The sequence below is a fragment of the Staurois parvus genome, unplaced genomic scaffold (genome assembly GCF_062004578.1).
Source record: "Staurois parvus isolate SC_StPar_1 unplaced genomic scaffold, SC_StPar_1.0 ptg000469l, whole genome shotgun sequence".
NCBI lineage: Eukaryota > Metazoa > Chordata > Amphibia > Anura > Ranidae > Staurois > Staurois parvus.
Window position 1 is genome coordinate 1,697,881 of NW_028318265.1, and position 19,398 is coordinate 1,717,278.

General features: G+C 41.9%; 1 protein-coding gene across 4 annotated transcripts in view; it reads left to right on the forward strand.

The window, feature by feature from the left end:
- The window catches only part of PDE3A (phosphodiesterase 3A), a 294,071-nt gene that overhangs the window by 164,513 nt on the left and 110,160 nt on the right, over positions 1-19,398 (forward strand). For all 4 annotated transcript variants that reach the window (XM_089689113.1, XM_089689114.1, XM_089689115.1 and 1 more), the window contains exon 2: positions 5,973-6,023. In XM_089689113.1, the coding sequence (XP_089545239.1) occupies positions 5,973-6,023 (51 nt within the window). The remainder of the gene's footprint in view (positions 1-5,972; positions 6,024-19,398) is intronic.

Below are 19,398 nucleotides of genomic sequence, written 5' to 3' on the forward strand. Positions count from 1 at the left end.
TCCTGGAAGGAACATTGAAGTGCGAGACCCGTGCGAATCCCATCGAGAGGGGAGACTCTCAGAGTTCAGCTGATGTGTTTTTGGACATCTTTTTATGTCCTTTTCCATCTTTATAATGTTCAATTACCTAGGACTTTTGACAGTTCTTTTCTGATCCCCATGGCTCAGTCTCTAGCCTAGTCTTTATACACTGACACTAACTGCAATTTAAAAAGCCACAGATGTGGGACATAAACCTCTAATTGGCATTTTAACCTGTGTGTGTCACCTTGTGTGTCTGTATCAAGGCCAAACATTCCAGGGTATGTAAACCTTTGATCATGGCCATTTGGGTGATTTCTGTTATCATTATGATTTAAAAAGGAGCCAAACATTTATTTGATAATAAATGGCTTCATATGATCATAATCCTTCAATAAAAGAGCATTTTTTGGCATGATCAGTCATATTTTCAATATCAATGCCAAAATTTCACAATTTCTGCCAGGGTATGCAAACTTTTGAGCACAACTGTATATATATATATATATTATGTTTCATTAATTTTTATTGGAAATTTTTACATAGAAATACAAGATATAACCGTATGCAGTAGATCAACATTCTACAGTCATGGATAAAATTAGAGAAAAAACAGGTAAACAGAAGAGAGAAAAAAAATCATATATACAGTATATTTTAAATAACTAGTACTATCATACAGAAAATATACACAGTAATATTTAAAGGAACCACTTCTCTAAAATATCTACCTTACAGGGCCCACCACGGACGTCCAAATATGACACAAAAAAATACATATATATAAACATAGCTCTTATGCAACCTACTGATTAACAAAGGTATTTTATTACATATGGAAAAACCCTAAGTACACAGAACACAATTTAGTGTATACCTCTTAAAAACAAATACCCCCAAAAAATATTCCTGTTGGTAAATAAAATGCAAAAATATACCCTAGAGCATAAATATATACTGTATATCAATCTACTTATAGAGAAAACATTAAGGAATGTTTGGAATAGTGGTGTTCTTTGAATGCTTATATGCAGTAACTAAAGGAATTGGTCCTGGAGTGTATAATAAAGCCCTGAAAGTCAGAAATATACTAAGTCATCCACTTCTTCCATAAAGACATTGTGATTCTAATTTAGCCAGATCACATAGATCACAAGAAAAGACTCGTCAATGGTTTCATACATGGGAAGATAGAACAATCCTCAGAAGTGAACATGTAGACTTAAAGGAAAGGATCTTACTCTATATTCACATTCTGAGCCGTGGTTATGACAACTCATTCATTTTAATGGGCTATAGTGCCTATTGAAACAGGGAAAAAGTCCCTGCAGCATTTTAGAAATAGCAGCCCGCACGGGAACTGCAAATGCAATGTGGTTCCCAGAGCAGGAGCAATTTCCAGTATGTGCGGTGTACCATTAGGATTAATGGCACCCAGCACATTTTTCTATACAGGTGGTTGTGGCTGCAGGAGCAAGTGCGGACCCACAATGCGAATTACCTATACAAATGTGAACCTAGCCTTAACTAATGTAGCACGTCGTAGTTTAGCTTGGGGGAGCTTGAGTCAAATGGTTAGCCAGGGGCTGAGTAGCAACTCAGGTGTAATAGCCAGAGAGGGGTCAAATTGTCGTCAAGGCTGAGAGGCTAGCAGGCCAGCCCCTCTGGAATTTCCCCATGCTCTAAGGCTTTTGGAGGTACTACTTAAAGGCAGTGGGTGGATCTGAGGAGTGGCTGGCTGCATTCTTAAGGGATCCTAGCCAAACCCCAACAAGAGGTTCGCAAGGGACTGGACATCCTTAAAAAGTGTTGGAGCCTTCTCAGAGGGAGAAGTGTGGAGAGTCGGGTAATAGAGTGAGAGAGGAAGATGTGAGGCTGTAAGGAAGAAGGCTGCCAGGAGGCCTAGTGGGATGGGGCCTGCCTTCGAACATAGAGCTGGAAAGGAGGAAAGCTTGGAACTCATTGGCCCCCTGAGAGAGGACCACCTGTACTGCAGGGAAGGAGAAACCCAGCTGATAGGTCTGGTAGCAGCAGTCATTTCACAAGGGGTACAGGAGAGGATCTGAGTGAGTACACCTGCACCCCCTGGGCAAATAGGGGAAGGAGCACTCTGGTGGGAAACCAGATTAGCCCCCCACTAGTGACTGTTCATCTCTGAAGGGGCAGGAGCCAGATCCCCTGGTCAGGAATACCTCCAGATTGCTGAGTGAAGAGGAGAAGTTCATCTAGGGTCTGGGGTGGTACATCAAGGAGATGCTGGCTAGCTCTCAAACAGAGATTGTACTGCAGAAAAAGCTTTTGAATAGTTCCAGGAAGTTTGTCCTCAGTTGTCGGTTTCCTTGGGCATCCTATACCCCCTTTACACTATCCCAGTTCTAATTTTCCTTAATAAATCTAAAAAAAACAAGCTCAAGGACTGATTTCTGACTCTGGATGCAAGCTTGTGTGGAAAATGCAGATTGCCTGGCTGTGCAGGACTATAGGAGGATCCATATCTCTTAGCAACCCCCATGGGGGTAGTACTACACTATTAAGGCCGGATGTGGAGAAAGTCTCAAGTTGGATGTAGCTTGAAAGTAAAAACACGAAGGTTTAAATATCTGCATATGGACTTCTACATGGACCACAGAGACCATGGCCGGATCTAGGAGGGTGCTGGAGTGGGTTGCGCCCCTCCCCTAGACTGCAGTTTCCCACCACCACCCCTGACGCTGTGCTGGTTTTGCCCAGTGCCCTGCCAGTGGTGAACCCTGTCCTTTGCCCTGCTGAACCCTGTCCTTATCTCATTTGAACCTTATCTGTGGCTCTGCTGACCCCTGTATACTGCCCTGCTGATACCTGTCCTCTGCCCTGCTGACCCATGTCCTCTGTTCTGCTGACACCCTGTACACCGTCCTACAAACTAATAGCCCTTGCACACTGCCCTACAAACTGCTGGCCCCATTCTCTGTCCTGCTGACTCCCTGTACACTGCCCTGCTGACCTTTCATCCCCTGACATTTTTTACTGCAACCCCACATCAGACAGACTAGATTTGACCCCGACCAAGCCTACATATATAACCTGTACAGTGTCCTCAGGTCTACCAGTGGATTTAACCTGTATTTAATAGTACATAATGTCCAACCACAAATTTCTACAGGGACCACCAAAACCATCTATGCATGGCTTGGATATCACCCATATTGCTAGGAGCCCATAAAGCAGATGACCTTAAAAAATATAAAAATACGCTCACTCTCATTGAATATCAAGTTGAAGGAACTTCATTTCAGATGTAAAAGCAAAAGTTCATCCATCATGGAGGGAGAAACAGCACAGGATCAAATGGGGAAAAGACTAACATCTGACCGATTTCATTATTATCCAAACTTCCTTAGAGACTAAAAGACACTTAAAGGAGCTGTACAGATAATATATTAGATAATATATAGGATGTGTTTACAAAAACATACAAAACTGCGCTAAATACGTGAAAAAATGTGAGTCATAAAAAATTTAATAAAACTCAAAATTGCTGCTACTTCCAATAAACCAATATAACACATAAACGAACCCTCAAAGTGATTCAGTAGCGCAAATTACATGTGAATAAATGTGAACATGAAAAATCAACATAGGTGAAAAATAAAGTCCAAAGAATATATAGGATGTGTCTCATATATAGTCAGTGGCATCCCGAGGTAGGTGCGGGGGAGTGTGTACCGCACCGGGTGACACCGACTGTACGGGATGACACTGGACCCGCTCCAAGAAAAGGTAAGTTGTAAAGTAAGCCGACGATCCCCGCAGGATGGATCGGCTCTGCAGATTGGGGAGCATAATGGATAGGACTACGATGCATTATGCTCAATCCACAGATCCGAACCATCCTGCGGGGACCGTCGGCATACAACCTATACGGGGTGACACCAAACCTGCTCCACGAAAAGGTAAGTTGTAAAGAAAGCCGATCCATTATGCTCAATCTGCAGATCCGATCCATTCTGCTGGGATCGTCGAAGGGGGTGTCACCAAGTGTTACCGCATCGAGTGACACCAACCCTAGGGATGCCCCTGTATATAGTGTACATTGTAAAATATAGCATTTCCCTCAACTGTACAGATACGAACCAATAAATATATTCAAACTAATATACAGGGTATACATATAGTACAGATACTTTATGCAGCATTTGCCTCTTTACTATACAGTACCGTAAGTCTCTGTACAATGTACAAGTAAATGTTTTCACAGGTTGTATCTGTAATATAATGATATGTAGTATCTACATGTGCTATGCAGAGAATATAAACAGTAATATAGATGAAGTTACCGCATGTTACAATGTATCAATAAACATATGCAGAGTAATATATGGCGTATGTGTGTAATCCAGTTTGTGGTGTAGATAGTGACATGGAGTATCTGCTTATATTGAGCAGATAATATACAGGAAGTCTCTGTATTCTATGATGTACCAGTAAACATATTCAGACTAATAATGCCGGATATATATAATATATACATCAGATGGTAATATGTACATAGCATGTTGCTATACTGTACAGAAAGTATATAGGAAATCTTTTTTATTTAATTACATCTTGTTATATATACTGTATATATAACGTGTGTAAATGTTAATTACTGTATCTTTTTCATGTATTAAGCCCAGGTGTGACTTGTCATGCGACTTGACATATCAAAGTTGCATGACAAGTTGCACCCTATTTGCCACAATGGAACCATTCAATTTGGTGCGACATAAGTCGCAGCAACTTTGAAAAAGGTTCCTGCACTACTATTGTACGATTTCACATGTGGCTTGCATTGACATCTGTATAAATGAAGTCGCATGTTAAAAAGCCGCACGTGAAGTCTCACTGATTGGCAGCTTTGAAATCGCGCTGAAGTAGCGTGACATCAAAGCCACAGCGGTGTAAACTGGGTGTAGTGTATCTCTTTGGTGTGATCTGCAGTGGATTGCTTTTCAGAAGGCATTATAGCTTTGCTTGGCAAGTTTTCTGGAGGCACTCCTGCTGTATTTTTTTTTTGTTTTTGTTTTTCAAATCGCAGAACCATACCACAACTGTGACCCAAGCGTTTGGCGTGCAGTTACAGAAATGTCTCATTGATCTCAGTGGGCAGGTTTGACAGGGAATACCACCTGTCAGATTCTATAGCCCGAGTAGAAATTGCTGCACCATATCAGGCTGTAATGTTAGAATTCCTGTGGCTGGAGGGTGATAAAACTGTGGCTCAGCTGCCTGTTTTTACCACCCCCTGGCCACCAGTGTGGAAGAGAACTTCTAGAAATGTATGTTTCAGTCAAACTGAAAGTATGTCAGGGCCACAAAAATAATGAAGTGACCCCATGGAATTGCAAACCCTTGCAGCCCTTGTGAGAGTTAAATAAAGCGTATTTAGCTGTTATTAGGGTCTTTTGTTGCTGGGCAGTATTTGGCTGTCCTTTATCTATTTCAGGTCCAGGCAGACTCTCAGCAAGATCAGCTTGTTACACATTGCTTTAGGATTGGTTAGGGAGTTTCAGAGGGAAAAACATCATCTAATTGGGACTTTCACCTACCTATATAATGTCTGCCTCCTGAGGTGGTTTTTATCAGTTAGCTCTTCAGTCAAGACCAGCTGCCCTGTCCGCCCGTCCTGCCCTTCATCGCGGGTGTCCATTGTTGGGGGTATTGTCGCCCACTATTGTGGGTGGACAGTGTGATTCAGGACTTTAATGGGACATTCAGCTCGAATCTTGGTGACTGAGCTTTGGTGTTTGCAGTTTGTTTTAAATATTATTGATTTGTTTACGGTTATTTACATAAGTTTAAGCCCTGATTCGCACTTCAGGTGCGACATGCAATTTACAAATCGCACCTGAAGTCCTATCTAATGTATTTCTGTCTTTATAGGTACAATTTCAATTCTATACTAATTATTGTCTTTGTTTCTCTTGCAGTTAATGGGCCATCCCGAATGGGAACACAAGCGAGGCTCCAGGGGGTCTCAGGTGAGTGGCTCTTCATTTCTTGGAGATGTGAAGGATGTAGAAATGGAACCAGCTGGTGGGAATTGTACAGAGTAGGGGAAGTGTGCAGCTGTCATGGTCTGTAGGAAGGTGAATCTGAAAGTCCTACTGTATTATAGCCGGTGCAGTGACCTGAGTCACCCTGCTAGGCACCCATCATTTCAGTCCTGTGTGGAGAATACATGTGAGCCCCTCATGAGTGCTGCTTAGGTTGGTCATACACAGATTTTTGCACAAAGATCGTTCAGTAGAAAATTTGATAATACCAGTGACTGTACAAATTTCTTATGGCATTCCTAAGCTTTTCATTCAAATGACATGAAAATGTTGTAAATTCTAACATTTGATTTCAGGACTTCATCATATTCATGGCTAGAATTTCTTTCCATCAGATTAAAAAATGTCAGTTTTTGAACAAAAATTCTACCAGTGTACGGCTAGTTTTATTCTCACACATAGTGTAAAGAAGCAACCACCCAAATGTTTCTTTTCATTATCTGATTGCAAAAACAGGATAGGTTCTGTCTGGGACACGTTACTGAACAGTCACAGAGAGCCCATGGATGTAATTTGTATTTTGTACACGAAGCTTTGAAGAAAAGGGCAAAAATTAGGGGTTTTCAAATGAAACTCTAGGCAAAATAAAAAATGACATACACAACGGGTAACCATTATGTTAGGTAAATATATTTCTAAAGGTGCTATTGACATGAAATTTGCACCAAATGTCGGTAACAACCCATGCAATCCATACATGCAAAGAAACCAAAACAAATAAGTTCAGAAATTAGGTTATGTGTAATAAAATGGAATGACACAGGGAAAAATTATTGAACACATGAAGAAAGGGAGGTACAGAAAGGCATGGAAAGCCAAGACACGGCTAGAAAGAAATCCTGCCCCCTGTCAGTGCCAATTAATGTCAGCTGGTTTAGTCTCAACCAATGGCCTATAAAAAGGTGTCTCATTATCAAGGTACCACACAAGAAACATCTCATGATGAGTTAAAGCAAAGAGACCAGGTGCTCTTTGCAAGATTTCTGACAGGGGAGTGAAAATAATTATCAGAGGAGTTGTCCAAGAGCCAAGGACCACTTGTGGAGAGTTTCAGAAAGACCTGGAATTAGCAGGTACAATTGTTTCAAGGAAAACAAGTAATGCACTCATCCGCCATGACCTGTATGCACGCTCACCATGCAAGACACCATTGCTGAAGAAAAAGCATGTTGAAGCTCGTTTAAATTTGCTGCACAACATTTAGAGAAGCCTGTGAAATACTGGGAGAATATAGTCTACTCAGATGAGACCAAAATTTAACTCTTTGGATGCCATAATACACACCATGTTTGCAGGTCAAATGGCATCACACATCACCCCAAAACCACCATTGCACATCACCCCAAAAACACCATACCAACAGTGAAGTTTGGAGGTGGGAACATCATGGTGTGGGGCTGTTTTTCAGCATACGGTACTGGCAAACATGTCATTGAAGGAAGGATGAATGGAAAAATGTACCAAGACATTTTTGATAAAAATCTGCTGCCATCTACCAGGATGATGAAGATGAAACGAGGGTGGACATTTCAACAAATCAATGATCAGAAACAGAAAGCTAAGGAAACTCTCAATTGGTTTCAAAGAAAGAAAATAAGGCAGCTAGAATGACCCAGCCAATCACCTGACATATATCCGATAGAAAATCTATGGAAAGAACTAAAGATCAGAGTTAATAGAAGAGGCTCGTGGAACCTTCAAGATTTGAAGACTGTATGGAAGAATGGGCCAAAATCACACCTGAGCAATGCATGTGACTAGTTTCTTCATACAGGAGGCATCTTGAAGTTGTCATTATCAACAAAGGATTTTGTACGAAGTATTAAATAAATTTCAGCTAGCATGTTCAATACTTTTCCCCTGTGTCATTCCATTTTATTACACATAGCTTAATTTCTGAACTTGTTTCTTTGTATGTATAGATTGTATGGGTTGTTACCGACATGTGGTGAAAATTTCATGTCAATAGCACATTTTGAAATATATTTACAGAGAAAAATGGTGATGTGTTCAATACTTATACCCGTTGTATGATGCAATCTGTCTGCAAGGTTAACACAGCAGTTTTTGTTCTTCTTAGACCCCCACTTGTAACATAGTGTCATTTCTTGTTGGTCCTGCCAGTAGACTCAGAATGTTTCCACGTCTTGTAACAGGGTGACAACACTGTTCATTCTGCACATGAAATCACTCTGTGGAAAGGTGATTCTTCGGTGGACATGTAGTTTTATATGGACTTTAAAGATGAAAAAATGATTCTTAGAAATTAGACTGAGCCAGCATAGTTAGCTCTAGTGATTGCTATGTAACATTCGGTTGTCGGGGATTTCAGTCTCTCTGTCCCCAGTTCTGGAGTCCCACATACAGCTATCCTGTCTGACTAATTTCAGTAGTGCCACGATGAGCCTGACCAGGAGACAGAGAACCTATGGGTACAAGAATTTAAATTTGAATCTGAGCATAAAATATCATTAATCACCAACCCATGTGACATCACAGTGCACATGTCACAATGTGTTAGGGATGGCACCTTGTCATTGTAGCATTGGCGGGAGCCTTGAAATGCTCTGCAGAATTGGTCCTTCTCCAAGATCTGTTGCGGTCACCCACCTTCATCTGTCACCCTCTGTGTACCAGTGCTGACCACGAGCAGATGGAATGTCTGTTATCACTGATAATTGTTTATAGTAATGCAGACCGGCCCATTCTCCTAAAAATATCAGCAAAGGTTTGATCAACGTAGATAGAAGGATCCAGTTCCTAAAATGGGGTTACCTGGAACTGGATGATTCTCTGCAGATCTGAAATATCCACCTGGACGCACACATGTAAACCAAAAATTGATAAATTGACAATTTACCTGCCTAGATTTATAGTATGTTTAAAAAAAACCCAATTATACGTAATCACCATGCTACTATTTCAGTTAAACTACTGGAATTAAAATAAACAAAATACACTGCACAGGATTGTGATCTGGAATAGGAAAACAACTGCTGCAAAAATGACTGCAGTGCTCAGTCTCAGTCTCAGTCTCGTAAATACTGAGATTGAGCTCTGCAGTCACTTTTGCAGCAGTTGTTTACCTATTTCGTGTGTCACAATCCTTTTGTCTCTTTCGGTCAGTTGACCATGTCAGCCGCGCTTATGCTTATCAGACGACTTTTTCCCAGAAACCGTCTATGCCATCATAACCTTTGATACTGTAACTCGCGACACGGCAAATAAATTGGCAACTTCAGTCACAGAGGCACCAGCTAAGCGGCACCAACAATTTGCCCTCTTTGAAGCTCAGTAAACTTTGACATGACTCCTTATTACTAGCAGGGCACACAGTGAATGATAAAAGTGAGGCTTCCCAGCTATTAGCTAGGTGTCTCATCACACAGCAGAAGCAAAAGAATGTTACATCACTTCCGCTTTCAACGTGAAACATGTCATCACTTTTATACCTGCAAATCATGTAGTGTTTCCATTTTTTTGTCTAACCCCTGTACATTTTATTCTACGTTCACAGCCTAAATAAGATCCTACTCTTTGCTGTTTGCAGCATCCACACTTTCTTTCACTCTTCAACATTCAGAGATTCTGTGTGGATGTTTGAGGGAATCTGGGTCCGGGGCCCCATGAGAAGCTCTGGGGTCCCACAGGTTCCCCTCTAATTGTGTACAGAGTCACATCCGGTCCAAGCTAGAGGTCAGCTTCACACTTTTGGAGGGGATTTGGTTTGTGCTTTGCTGCCTTTGTAGTACATTTTGATGCAATTTGATGTTCAGTGGAAGTGTATTGGATCCACTTACAATAAGCTTTGTACGCGTGGGCATTCATTACAGCGGGCCTGTTCCACTATACCCTGCAAATGTAACATTCATAGACTATGGGAAGAGAAATAGGTGTGACTTGGGGGGTCATGTCTGGGCCTTTTATCTGTGCACTACAAGTCTCAGGCCCTGGTGCAGAATACATAAGGAGTTTCCTAGTACCTCATGTGAAAATGATAAAGGGTTTCATTCAGTTACTAAACTTCTTTTTTATGGACTTGTTCACACCATGGTACAGAGATGTCAGCTTTTCTGCTCACATTCTGCAAGGGCACAATGAAATCCATTGTTCTCTATGTGTCCTGTTCACACCACATTAGTATCACGTGCAGATTTTTTCTGCGCAGGAATCTGCAACAAGCATTAAACTCAATGAAGCACACATAAAAACTGCTGCAAACTGATATTTCTAGAAGTGTAATCTGCGTGTCAGTTTCCATCAGTTGTTCTGCACATATGGTGTGAACGAGACCTAAAAGTTACTCCTGATTCTAATTCAGTCGAAGTTCTAGCAACAGAGACAGAAACTAAGTGAAACGAAGAAATAATGGGTGGAGCAATTATGACAGAGCCCTCCAACCTACTTGACCCTCTCACTTTTGGAGCCCTGGGACCTACTAGGGCCCTTTCACCTCCAGGGCCCTCTTACCTCCTGGCCTACAGTAACCCTATGACCTGGGGCTCCTGCTGCACCCCATACACTGACATGCAATGTTGGCCTATCCTGGCTGTGTTATTCCTGGACTGTGACGTCGGCTCTGCTCTGAAATTCCTGTGTGCTGTCCTCACGTCTGGCTGCTCCTGGTATGACATCATCATCCTGCTGAACACCATTCCCAGGGCCGGTGCTGTGCTGGAGGTCACTGGCAGGGCAGGAGGAGATGTATTGCCGGCATGAACTTTTCTGTTACTTCTCACAACTTTGGCCTTATTTATGCTAGGAGTCACTTATTAGCATGAGATTAACCCTTTGTTGACTGTTGTCTCCCTTGAAGGTTCTTGGGATCTGTGTGTTGCAAATGTTGTGGTCAAGTGATATTAACCCCTTCACGCCTAAGGGTAAAACAAATCTAAATGCCTAAGCAAAATTTTGCAATGTTGACATGTGTTTGAAAAACCGTACATATCATCACAACTACTTTGTACATCCAGGTGAATTATACTGCGTTTTGTTTAGGACAAATTGGGCTTTCATTTGGCGGTAAATGGTAATGGATATCTCCTGATTTTTTTTTATTATCAAAAGAACCCTGGCCCAAAATAGTAAAAAAATAATCATTTTTTTTTATTTAGCTATGTGTTTCTTGTTACTACCATAACCTACCACCAAAGAACAACCCAAAATAAATTCTCCAGATCTTGACGATTGCAGCGATACCATATATGTGTATGTTTTTGTTTGTTGTTTGTACCCGTAGAACAGCCCATAAAACAATAGTGCACATTTTGTTTTTGTCTTTTTTTTACCTAAAACACACTGACATTGACACTAACTAACACTGATACCAATTTTTTTTAAATCCTGACCTTTGGCCCTTACCTTTTGACCTTGACATTTAACCCTGACCTTGACCCAAACACTAACCCTGGCACTGAACTAGATCAAACCTTGATCTAGGTATTTTTTCTTTTATTTTTTAATATTTATTTATCAAACTTTTTTTTCCCTCTATGCCAGGAGTTAGAGAGATACAATGTATCTCTCTCCTCCATTCAGAGAGAGAGAAAAAAACAAGGGGGCTGGGCTGTACAGTGACTGATCACTGTGATAGCCAATCAGAGGCTATTACAGCGATCATGTGACTTGGAATCAGGAGTCTCAGGTCCCGATCGTTAGAACGGGACCCGGTGCTCTCAGTGACACCGTGGTCTTTGTGCTGGGAGTACACCGTGCAGCGTGCTCCCAGCACAAAGACAGCTACGCAAATATGCGGCCCCACGGAAAAAAGCCCAGTTCTGGGATTTAGTTAATGCTGCGAGTTGGTTGTTGTTGAGGGCTTGGTAATGTGGAGCATTGGATGATTCTAAAGGTTGGTGATGTAGAGTATCGGGAATCAGATGACACAAATGATCAAGTGTCGCTGGAGAGTGCAAAATAAGGTGCACTTCTGCATAGAAATCAATCAGCTTCCAGGTTTTATTGCCAAAACTTAATTGAACAAGCTGAGTTTAGAAGCTGATTGGCTACCATGCACAGCTGCACCAGATTCTGAATGAACCAGCTTTAGTAAATCTCCCCGTAAGGGTCAGATAATGCTGGGTATTTGGTGATGTTAAAGGCCAGTTTAATGCCGGAAGTCAGGTGATGCTGGGAATCAGTTGTTGCTGAATATGGTGCAGAGGATTAGGAGATACTGGGGGTCCAGTGATGCCTATTACCGAATAATGCTGAGGATTGCATGATACTGAGTATCAAATACTGGACTGGACTAGATGATACTGGGGGTCCAGTGATGCCTATTACTGTAAGCTCGAAAGAGCAGGGCCCTCAATCCCTTCATGTTTTGCATTGTATTGGTATTGTTCTGTCACATGTTCTGTCCCCCTTTGTAATGTAAAGCGCTGAGCGAACTATTGGCGCTTTATAAATACTGTATAATAATAATAATAATAATTACTGAATAATGCTGAGGATTGCATGATACTGAGTATCAAATACTGGACTGGACTAGATGATACTGGGGGTCCAGTGATGCCTATTACTGAATAATGCTGAGGATTGCATGATACTGAGTATCAAATACTGGACTGGACTAGATGATACTGGGGGTCCAGTGATGCCTATTACTGAATAATGCTGAGGATTGCATGATACTGAGTATCAAATACTGGACTGGACTAGATGATACTGGGGGTCAGGTGATGCTGCACGATGGCAATACAGAGTATTAGGTGACGCAAAGGGTCAAGTGATTTGCTGGTTCACTCTGAATCTGGTGCAGCTGTACATGGTAGGCAATCAGCTTCTAACTTCAGCTTGTTCAATTAAGCTTTGACAATAAAACCTGGAAGCTGATTGGTTTTCTATGCAGAGTTGCACCAGATTTTGCACTCGCACAGTTTTAGTAAATAACCCCCTAAGGGTCATATGATGATGGTAAGGGCTGGTTAAAGCTGGTGCTCAGTTGATACTGCGAATCGGTTGATGCTGATGAATGGGTGAAGCAGAGGATGATGCTCAGTATTAAATAATGTTGAAGGTCAGACTATGGCAATGGTTAAGGTGATGCTGAGGATCAGGTGATACTGAGGGACAATTTTGCTGAGTATTGGATGACTCTGATTAATGGGTGAGGCAGAGGGTTAGGGAATGCTGGGGATTGGTTGATGCTGAGGGTCAGGTGATGCCTAGTATGGAATAATGGTGAGGATTGGATGTTGCTGAGGGTCAGGTGGTTCTGGAGATCAGGCAATGCTAAGGGTTGGGTTGTAAGTGTCAAATGACAATGAATATTGGGTGACGCAGAGGGTTAGGAAATGGAGGGGAATGGTTGATGCTGAGGATTGAGTGATGCCCAGCATTAAAAATGCTGAAGGTCAGATGTTGCTGGTGGTCAGGTGACGCTGAGGACCAGGTGATGCTAAGGGTTAGTGTTGCTTTGTATCAGAAGATGCTGAGTATCGGGTGATGCGGAGGGTTAGACACTGCTGAGGGTTGGTGATGCTGTAATTATTGTTACTTGTCCTGATCTGATCTCTCTGACGAAGAAGAAACGTGAATCAGAGGAAACATTTTATCACTTTCTACTGCTGAGCTCCGGCTGTTTATTTTCTTTTGCTGGCCATGATTTATAGAGACGCAGATTGATGGAATTTCGTGGCTTGGGAAGAGTCTGAAGCCAGACAGAACACTGGGGCGCCAATCAGGAAAAATGATTGCAGTTATATTAGAAAGTGGTGACTTATTTATACAGTCACGTCACTCAAAAATGATATTTTTCGAGTGGAGTGAGATCTCCCCTCTATAATTCCTGACTCTCACTGACAGTTCTTTGCTTCTATAGATGTGGCCATGTGCAGTCAATGTTGGCAGGTGTATGCAGCCCTCAAATGATTACTGCTGTTTCAGAAAGCACAATGTGGTATTTGTGGTGCGCCCCCTATTGGTCAGAATGTCAGTTGATATTGATGCAGATCGGGAAGGAGAATTGTCTGCTGCGCTATCAGCAACTGGACTCCCATCAATCTATAGTCATCCCTGACTAACTATAGACATTACTGTCAGGTATAAGTGATCATTTCAGCAGCAGAGGGACAGAGCTGTTGGAATACAGCTACAATTACTCACTTGCCCACTGAGTCTGTCATCACATGATCAACTTTGGAAAGTGGATAAGAGGCTCTGGAACCCTGAGGATTCCATGTATGATTACCATATATCCCTTTTATCACCAAATATTGCGTTAAGGGTGTAAATGTAAACTATGCGAATATTAAGCTAGCTGATTCTATACAACCTCAGAGCTTCTACAATCATCTTGGATTGAGGTAAGGATGAACTGACAGATTGCTGCACAACTTCAAATCAACAAAACCCAGCTGATGTTTGAGTCTTCATTCACTGTTCCATTGTTTCATTTTTCAAGCCCCGATGAAGGGACAGAGATACTGCCCCCAAAACATGTTGGCTTTTGAACATTTTACCATTGCATTGCAAAGCATTGCACCAGTGATCAGCAGATCTCCTCAGGCCTCCTGCAGACTGTTGGTGTGAGCTGTCTGTCTATACGGGCAGACAGTTTTACACTGACAGGAAGAATCAACCAACTACCACAGGGCTTAACAGCACTATGGTGGTTCATTGAGAACTACAAGCCGACAGCAGCAAAGGCTGTCAGTACTTGTAGTTCATTGATTCACATGGATCTGTGAATCAGTGACGCGGCCATGTGGGTGGAGCCCTTCATGCCCGCACTCTCTTTGAATTGTGACAGCGAGTAAGTGGAGATGATCCCTGGGTCGCTGCCACAAGGAGGCAGGGGGATCGGTGGGAGAGGTGTCTGAAAGCTGAACATGTTACACCCTAAATATGGGTGTAACATGTGACATGTAATGTAAGTAAGCTTATCTCTTAAAGCTCATCTATGGTCAAAATGTAACATTATATATTAATTTCCACATTATATTTCAAGTATTTTCAGCCTATGCCTATTAATCTGAACAATCTTGAAGTTTGTAAACTGACTTTGTGAAGACCCCCACACATCTGTGACAATTCTGTGTAGTCACTATGCCCTGTGAATAGGCACTGCTGTGTCACACATTTCACAGAGCCTGCCTTCTGAACTACAGAAGTGCTGAGAGGAGGAGTTTCAGGAGACGGAGTCAGAACAGGAATCACTGCTGCAGTCAGCAAGGTACCATGGAATATGTAGTCCTTATAAATCGAAAGTAAACCGCAGAGGAGAAGCTGAAAAGCATGCTGGGAATCCAGGAAGTTGTGAAAAGAGATGACCAGCAGACAGGCAGAACTCACAACATGAAAGGAGATTTTTCAAGTAAGCTTTTTATAATGGATTATTAAAAATAACTTTTGTTTGTATTCCTTTTACAATGCTAATGTTATAAAATAAAAGCGTATGCTGTGACCATAGAACTCCTTTTGTATTTCATTTTTGAAAAAATATTTCAATTACACACAACTAGGAGAGGCTTTGCAAGGAGCCAATCATGACCTGCTGCATGCACATGTGCTGACAGGAAGAGAGAGCAGAGGGATGATCTATTGGTATGTTGCTGGGATGAGGAGGTGACCCCACAGTTTTCTTTTACAGAGAAAGTGTCACCCCTGTGGCTGTGCTGTCTGGCATAAATCACAAAAAGACTGGCCACATATACAGTAGATTGAACATATTTATCTGTTTGGCTGGCATTCCACTTTAATGAAAATGTGGAGGAATACCTATAGATTGCTTTTTTGTAATATTTTGTTCCCTCTGTGTCTCCACAGTGCAGCACAGTATTTCTATCCACGTCCCTTTAAGAATTAGTTTCTTCTTTCATCCAGGCGGAGTATAATGACTCGGATCTGCCCGCTAAATTCAATTATAAAATCATTTAAACGGAACAGTTTATAAATGCTAATGTCTTCTCCGCGGAGACCTCTGACGTCACCTAATTGACTTACCTGGCCGGCTCAGCCGCGCGGGATGGATTAGTGCCGCCACAGTGCGGTTAGAGCGGATCCATCGATGTGTCAGAATCTCTAGGCTGAAATGAGCCTCACGTGCCGCCGAATGACTTGTTAGACATGAAATAACGTCAATTGAGAGAAATGAACTTTGCTTTAGAAACCGCGGTGAGAAAAACATGTTTCTTCCTGCGCTGATTACCGGAACGGAGATGGAAAAGGTGACGTGAAGAAGCACAAATTGCAACTATTTCTGTAACATCGGCAGCAAAATTCACTCTCGCCTATTTTGTCCAAGAACTCGCAGTGCGCCAGGTATATTTCACAGATCTGAAAACACAATTTCTTCATGATAAGCCTATCACCTGTTTGCGGTGCTACGTCTATTACAGGGAAATTAGCTTTAGTTGTGGTTGTTATAGGTGCTGAGAACATCCATGCTGTAGGAGCAGAGGAAAAGATAATGTCCAAGCAGAAACCCGCCATCTTCCCCCTTATATAGACCTGTCAGTAACTTTCCAACTCTACATGAATACTGTACACTTTGACATGTCACAATATACAGCAACACTATAATTTTTCAGAAAAGCTCCACCTTTCATCATTAAAAAGCCATCCTTCAACTGCAGTCTACTGACTAGGGTGAGATGATGTCATCAGTCTGCTGCAGGCCAGAGGAAGCATTTCTTAAGTCACCTCTCCAATGATTAGACTACAACAACTTTGTTGCAATCACAAGGTGAGATTAAGCAGCAGAGGCTGGCCCATGTCAGACATTTGTGAACACAGGCAAGAACTTGATATGCTCTAACATTTACACAACTGTGCCATCTCTGAGCCAGCATCTCAGACCATGAAGTAGGTGATGGCCCCAGATAATGGCTGAACAAAGCTGGCATCGTCCTTCAGGAAAGTAAAGCAGATAAAGATAATGAGGGTTATTTACTATAACTGGAGATTTTAAAATCTGGTGCAGCTGTGCATAGAAAACTATCAGGTTCCAGCTTTTATTGTCAAAGTTAAATCGAACAAGCTAAAGTTAGAAGCTGATTGAAGCATTACTGAGCAAGAAAAGTATACAATTAGGTCCATATACAGTCATGGCCGAAATTGTTGGCACCCTTGATATTTTTCCTGAAAATCAAGTATTTCACACAAAAAAGGTATTGCATTAACACATGTTTTGCTATACACATGTTTATTCCCTTTGTATGTATTGGAACAAATATAAAACAGAGGCAGAAAAGCAAATATGACATAATGTCACACAAAACCCCAAAAATGGGCTGGACAAAAGTATTGGCACCCTTAACTTAATATTTGGTTGCACACCCTTTGGAAAACATAACTGAAATCAGTCGCTTCCTATAACCATCAATAAGCTTCTGACACCTCTCACCCGGAATTTTGGACCACTCTTCCTTTGCAAACAGCTCCAGGTCTCTCTTATTGGAAGGACACCTTTTCCCAACAGCAATTTTAAGATCTCTCCACAGGTGTTCAATGGGATTTAGATCTGGGCTCATTGCTGGCCACTTCAGAACTCTCCAGCGCTTCTTTGCCATCCATTTCTGAGTGCTTTTTGACGTATGTTTGGGGTCATTGTCCTGCTGGAAGACCCAGGATCTTGGACGCAAACCCAGCTTTCTGACACTGGGCCCTACAGTGCGACCCAAAATCCTTTGGTAATCCTCAGATTTCATGATGCCTTGCACACAGTCAAGGCACCCAGTGCCAGAGGCAGCAAAACAACCCCAAAACATCATTGAACCTCCACCATATTTTACCGTAGGTACTGTGTTTTGTTCTTTGTAGGCCTCATTCCGTTTTCGGTAAACAGTAGAATGATGTGCTTTACCGAAAAGCTCTATCTTGGTCTCATCTGTCCACAAGACGTTTTCCCAGAAGGCTTTTGGCTTACTCAAGTACATTTTGGCAAACTGTAGTCTTGCTTTTTTATGTCTCTGTGTCAGCAGTGGGGTCCTCCTGGGTCTCCTGCCATAGCGTTTCATTTCATTTAAATGTCGACGGATAGTTCGCGCTGACACTGATGCTCCCTGAGCCTGCAGGACAGCTTGAATGTCTTTGGAACATGTTTGGGGCTGCTTATCCACCATCCGGACTATTCTGCGTTGCAATCTTTCATCAATTTTCCTCATCCGTCCACGACCAGGGAGATTAGCTACAGTGCCATGGGTTGCAAACTTCTTGATAATGTTGCGCACTGTGGACAAAGGCAAATCTAGTTCTCTGGAGATGGACTTGTAACCTTGAGATTGTTGATATTTTGCCACAATTTTGGTTCTCAGGTCCTCAGACAGTTCTCGTCTCCTCTTTCTGTTGTCCATGCTTAGTGTGGCACAGACAGACACACAATGCAAAGGTTAAGTGAACGTCTCTCCTTTTTATCTGCTTTCAGGTGTGATTTCTATATTGCCCACACCTGTTACTTGCCCCAGGTGAGTTTACAGGAGCATCACATGCTTGTAACATTCTTATTTATCCGCAGTTGTGAAAGGGTGCCAATACTTTTGTCCAGCCCATTTTTGGAGGTTTGTGTGACATTATGTCGAATTTGCTTTCTTTCCTCCCTTTTTTTGTTTTGTCCCAATACACACAAAGGGAATAAACATGTGTATAGCAAAACATGTGTTAATGCAATACGTTTCGTGAGAAATACATGATTTCCTGGAGAAATATCAAGGGTGCCAACAATTTCGGCCATGACTGTATACTTGGACACAGGCACAATTTTAGATTTTTTCAGGTATTTACCAAAACATATTCAAGCTATAGTTATATAATGAATATGGACTGTAAGTGCACACTCTCAGGTTTTTAATTTGAGGGTATGTACATCCAAATTGGATGAAGGGTTTAGGAATTACAGCTCTTAAAAGTAGTGGACAATTGAATCAAAAGCTGTTTCATGGCCTGGTGTGGGCTACTCCTTTGTTATTTATTCGCCAATTAAGCAGGTAAAAGGTCTGGAGTTGATTCTAAGTGCGGCATTTGCATTTGGAATCTATTTCTGTGAACCTACATCATTCTTTCAAAGGAGCTGGCCATGCAAGTGATACAGGCTATTGTAAGGCTTAGAAAATGAAACAAATCCATCAGAGAGATAGCAGCAACATTAGGAGTGGCCAGATCAACAGTTTGATATATTCTGAGGAAAGAAGAACGCACTGGTGAGCTCAGCAACATAAAAAGGCAAGGACAAAAAAAAAGGCATGGACGTCCATGGAAAACAACAGTGGGGGATGATCTCAGGATCCTCTCTATGGTAAAGAAAAACCCATTCACATCATCCAGACAAGTGAAGGACACTCTCCAGGAGGTGGGTGTA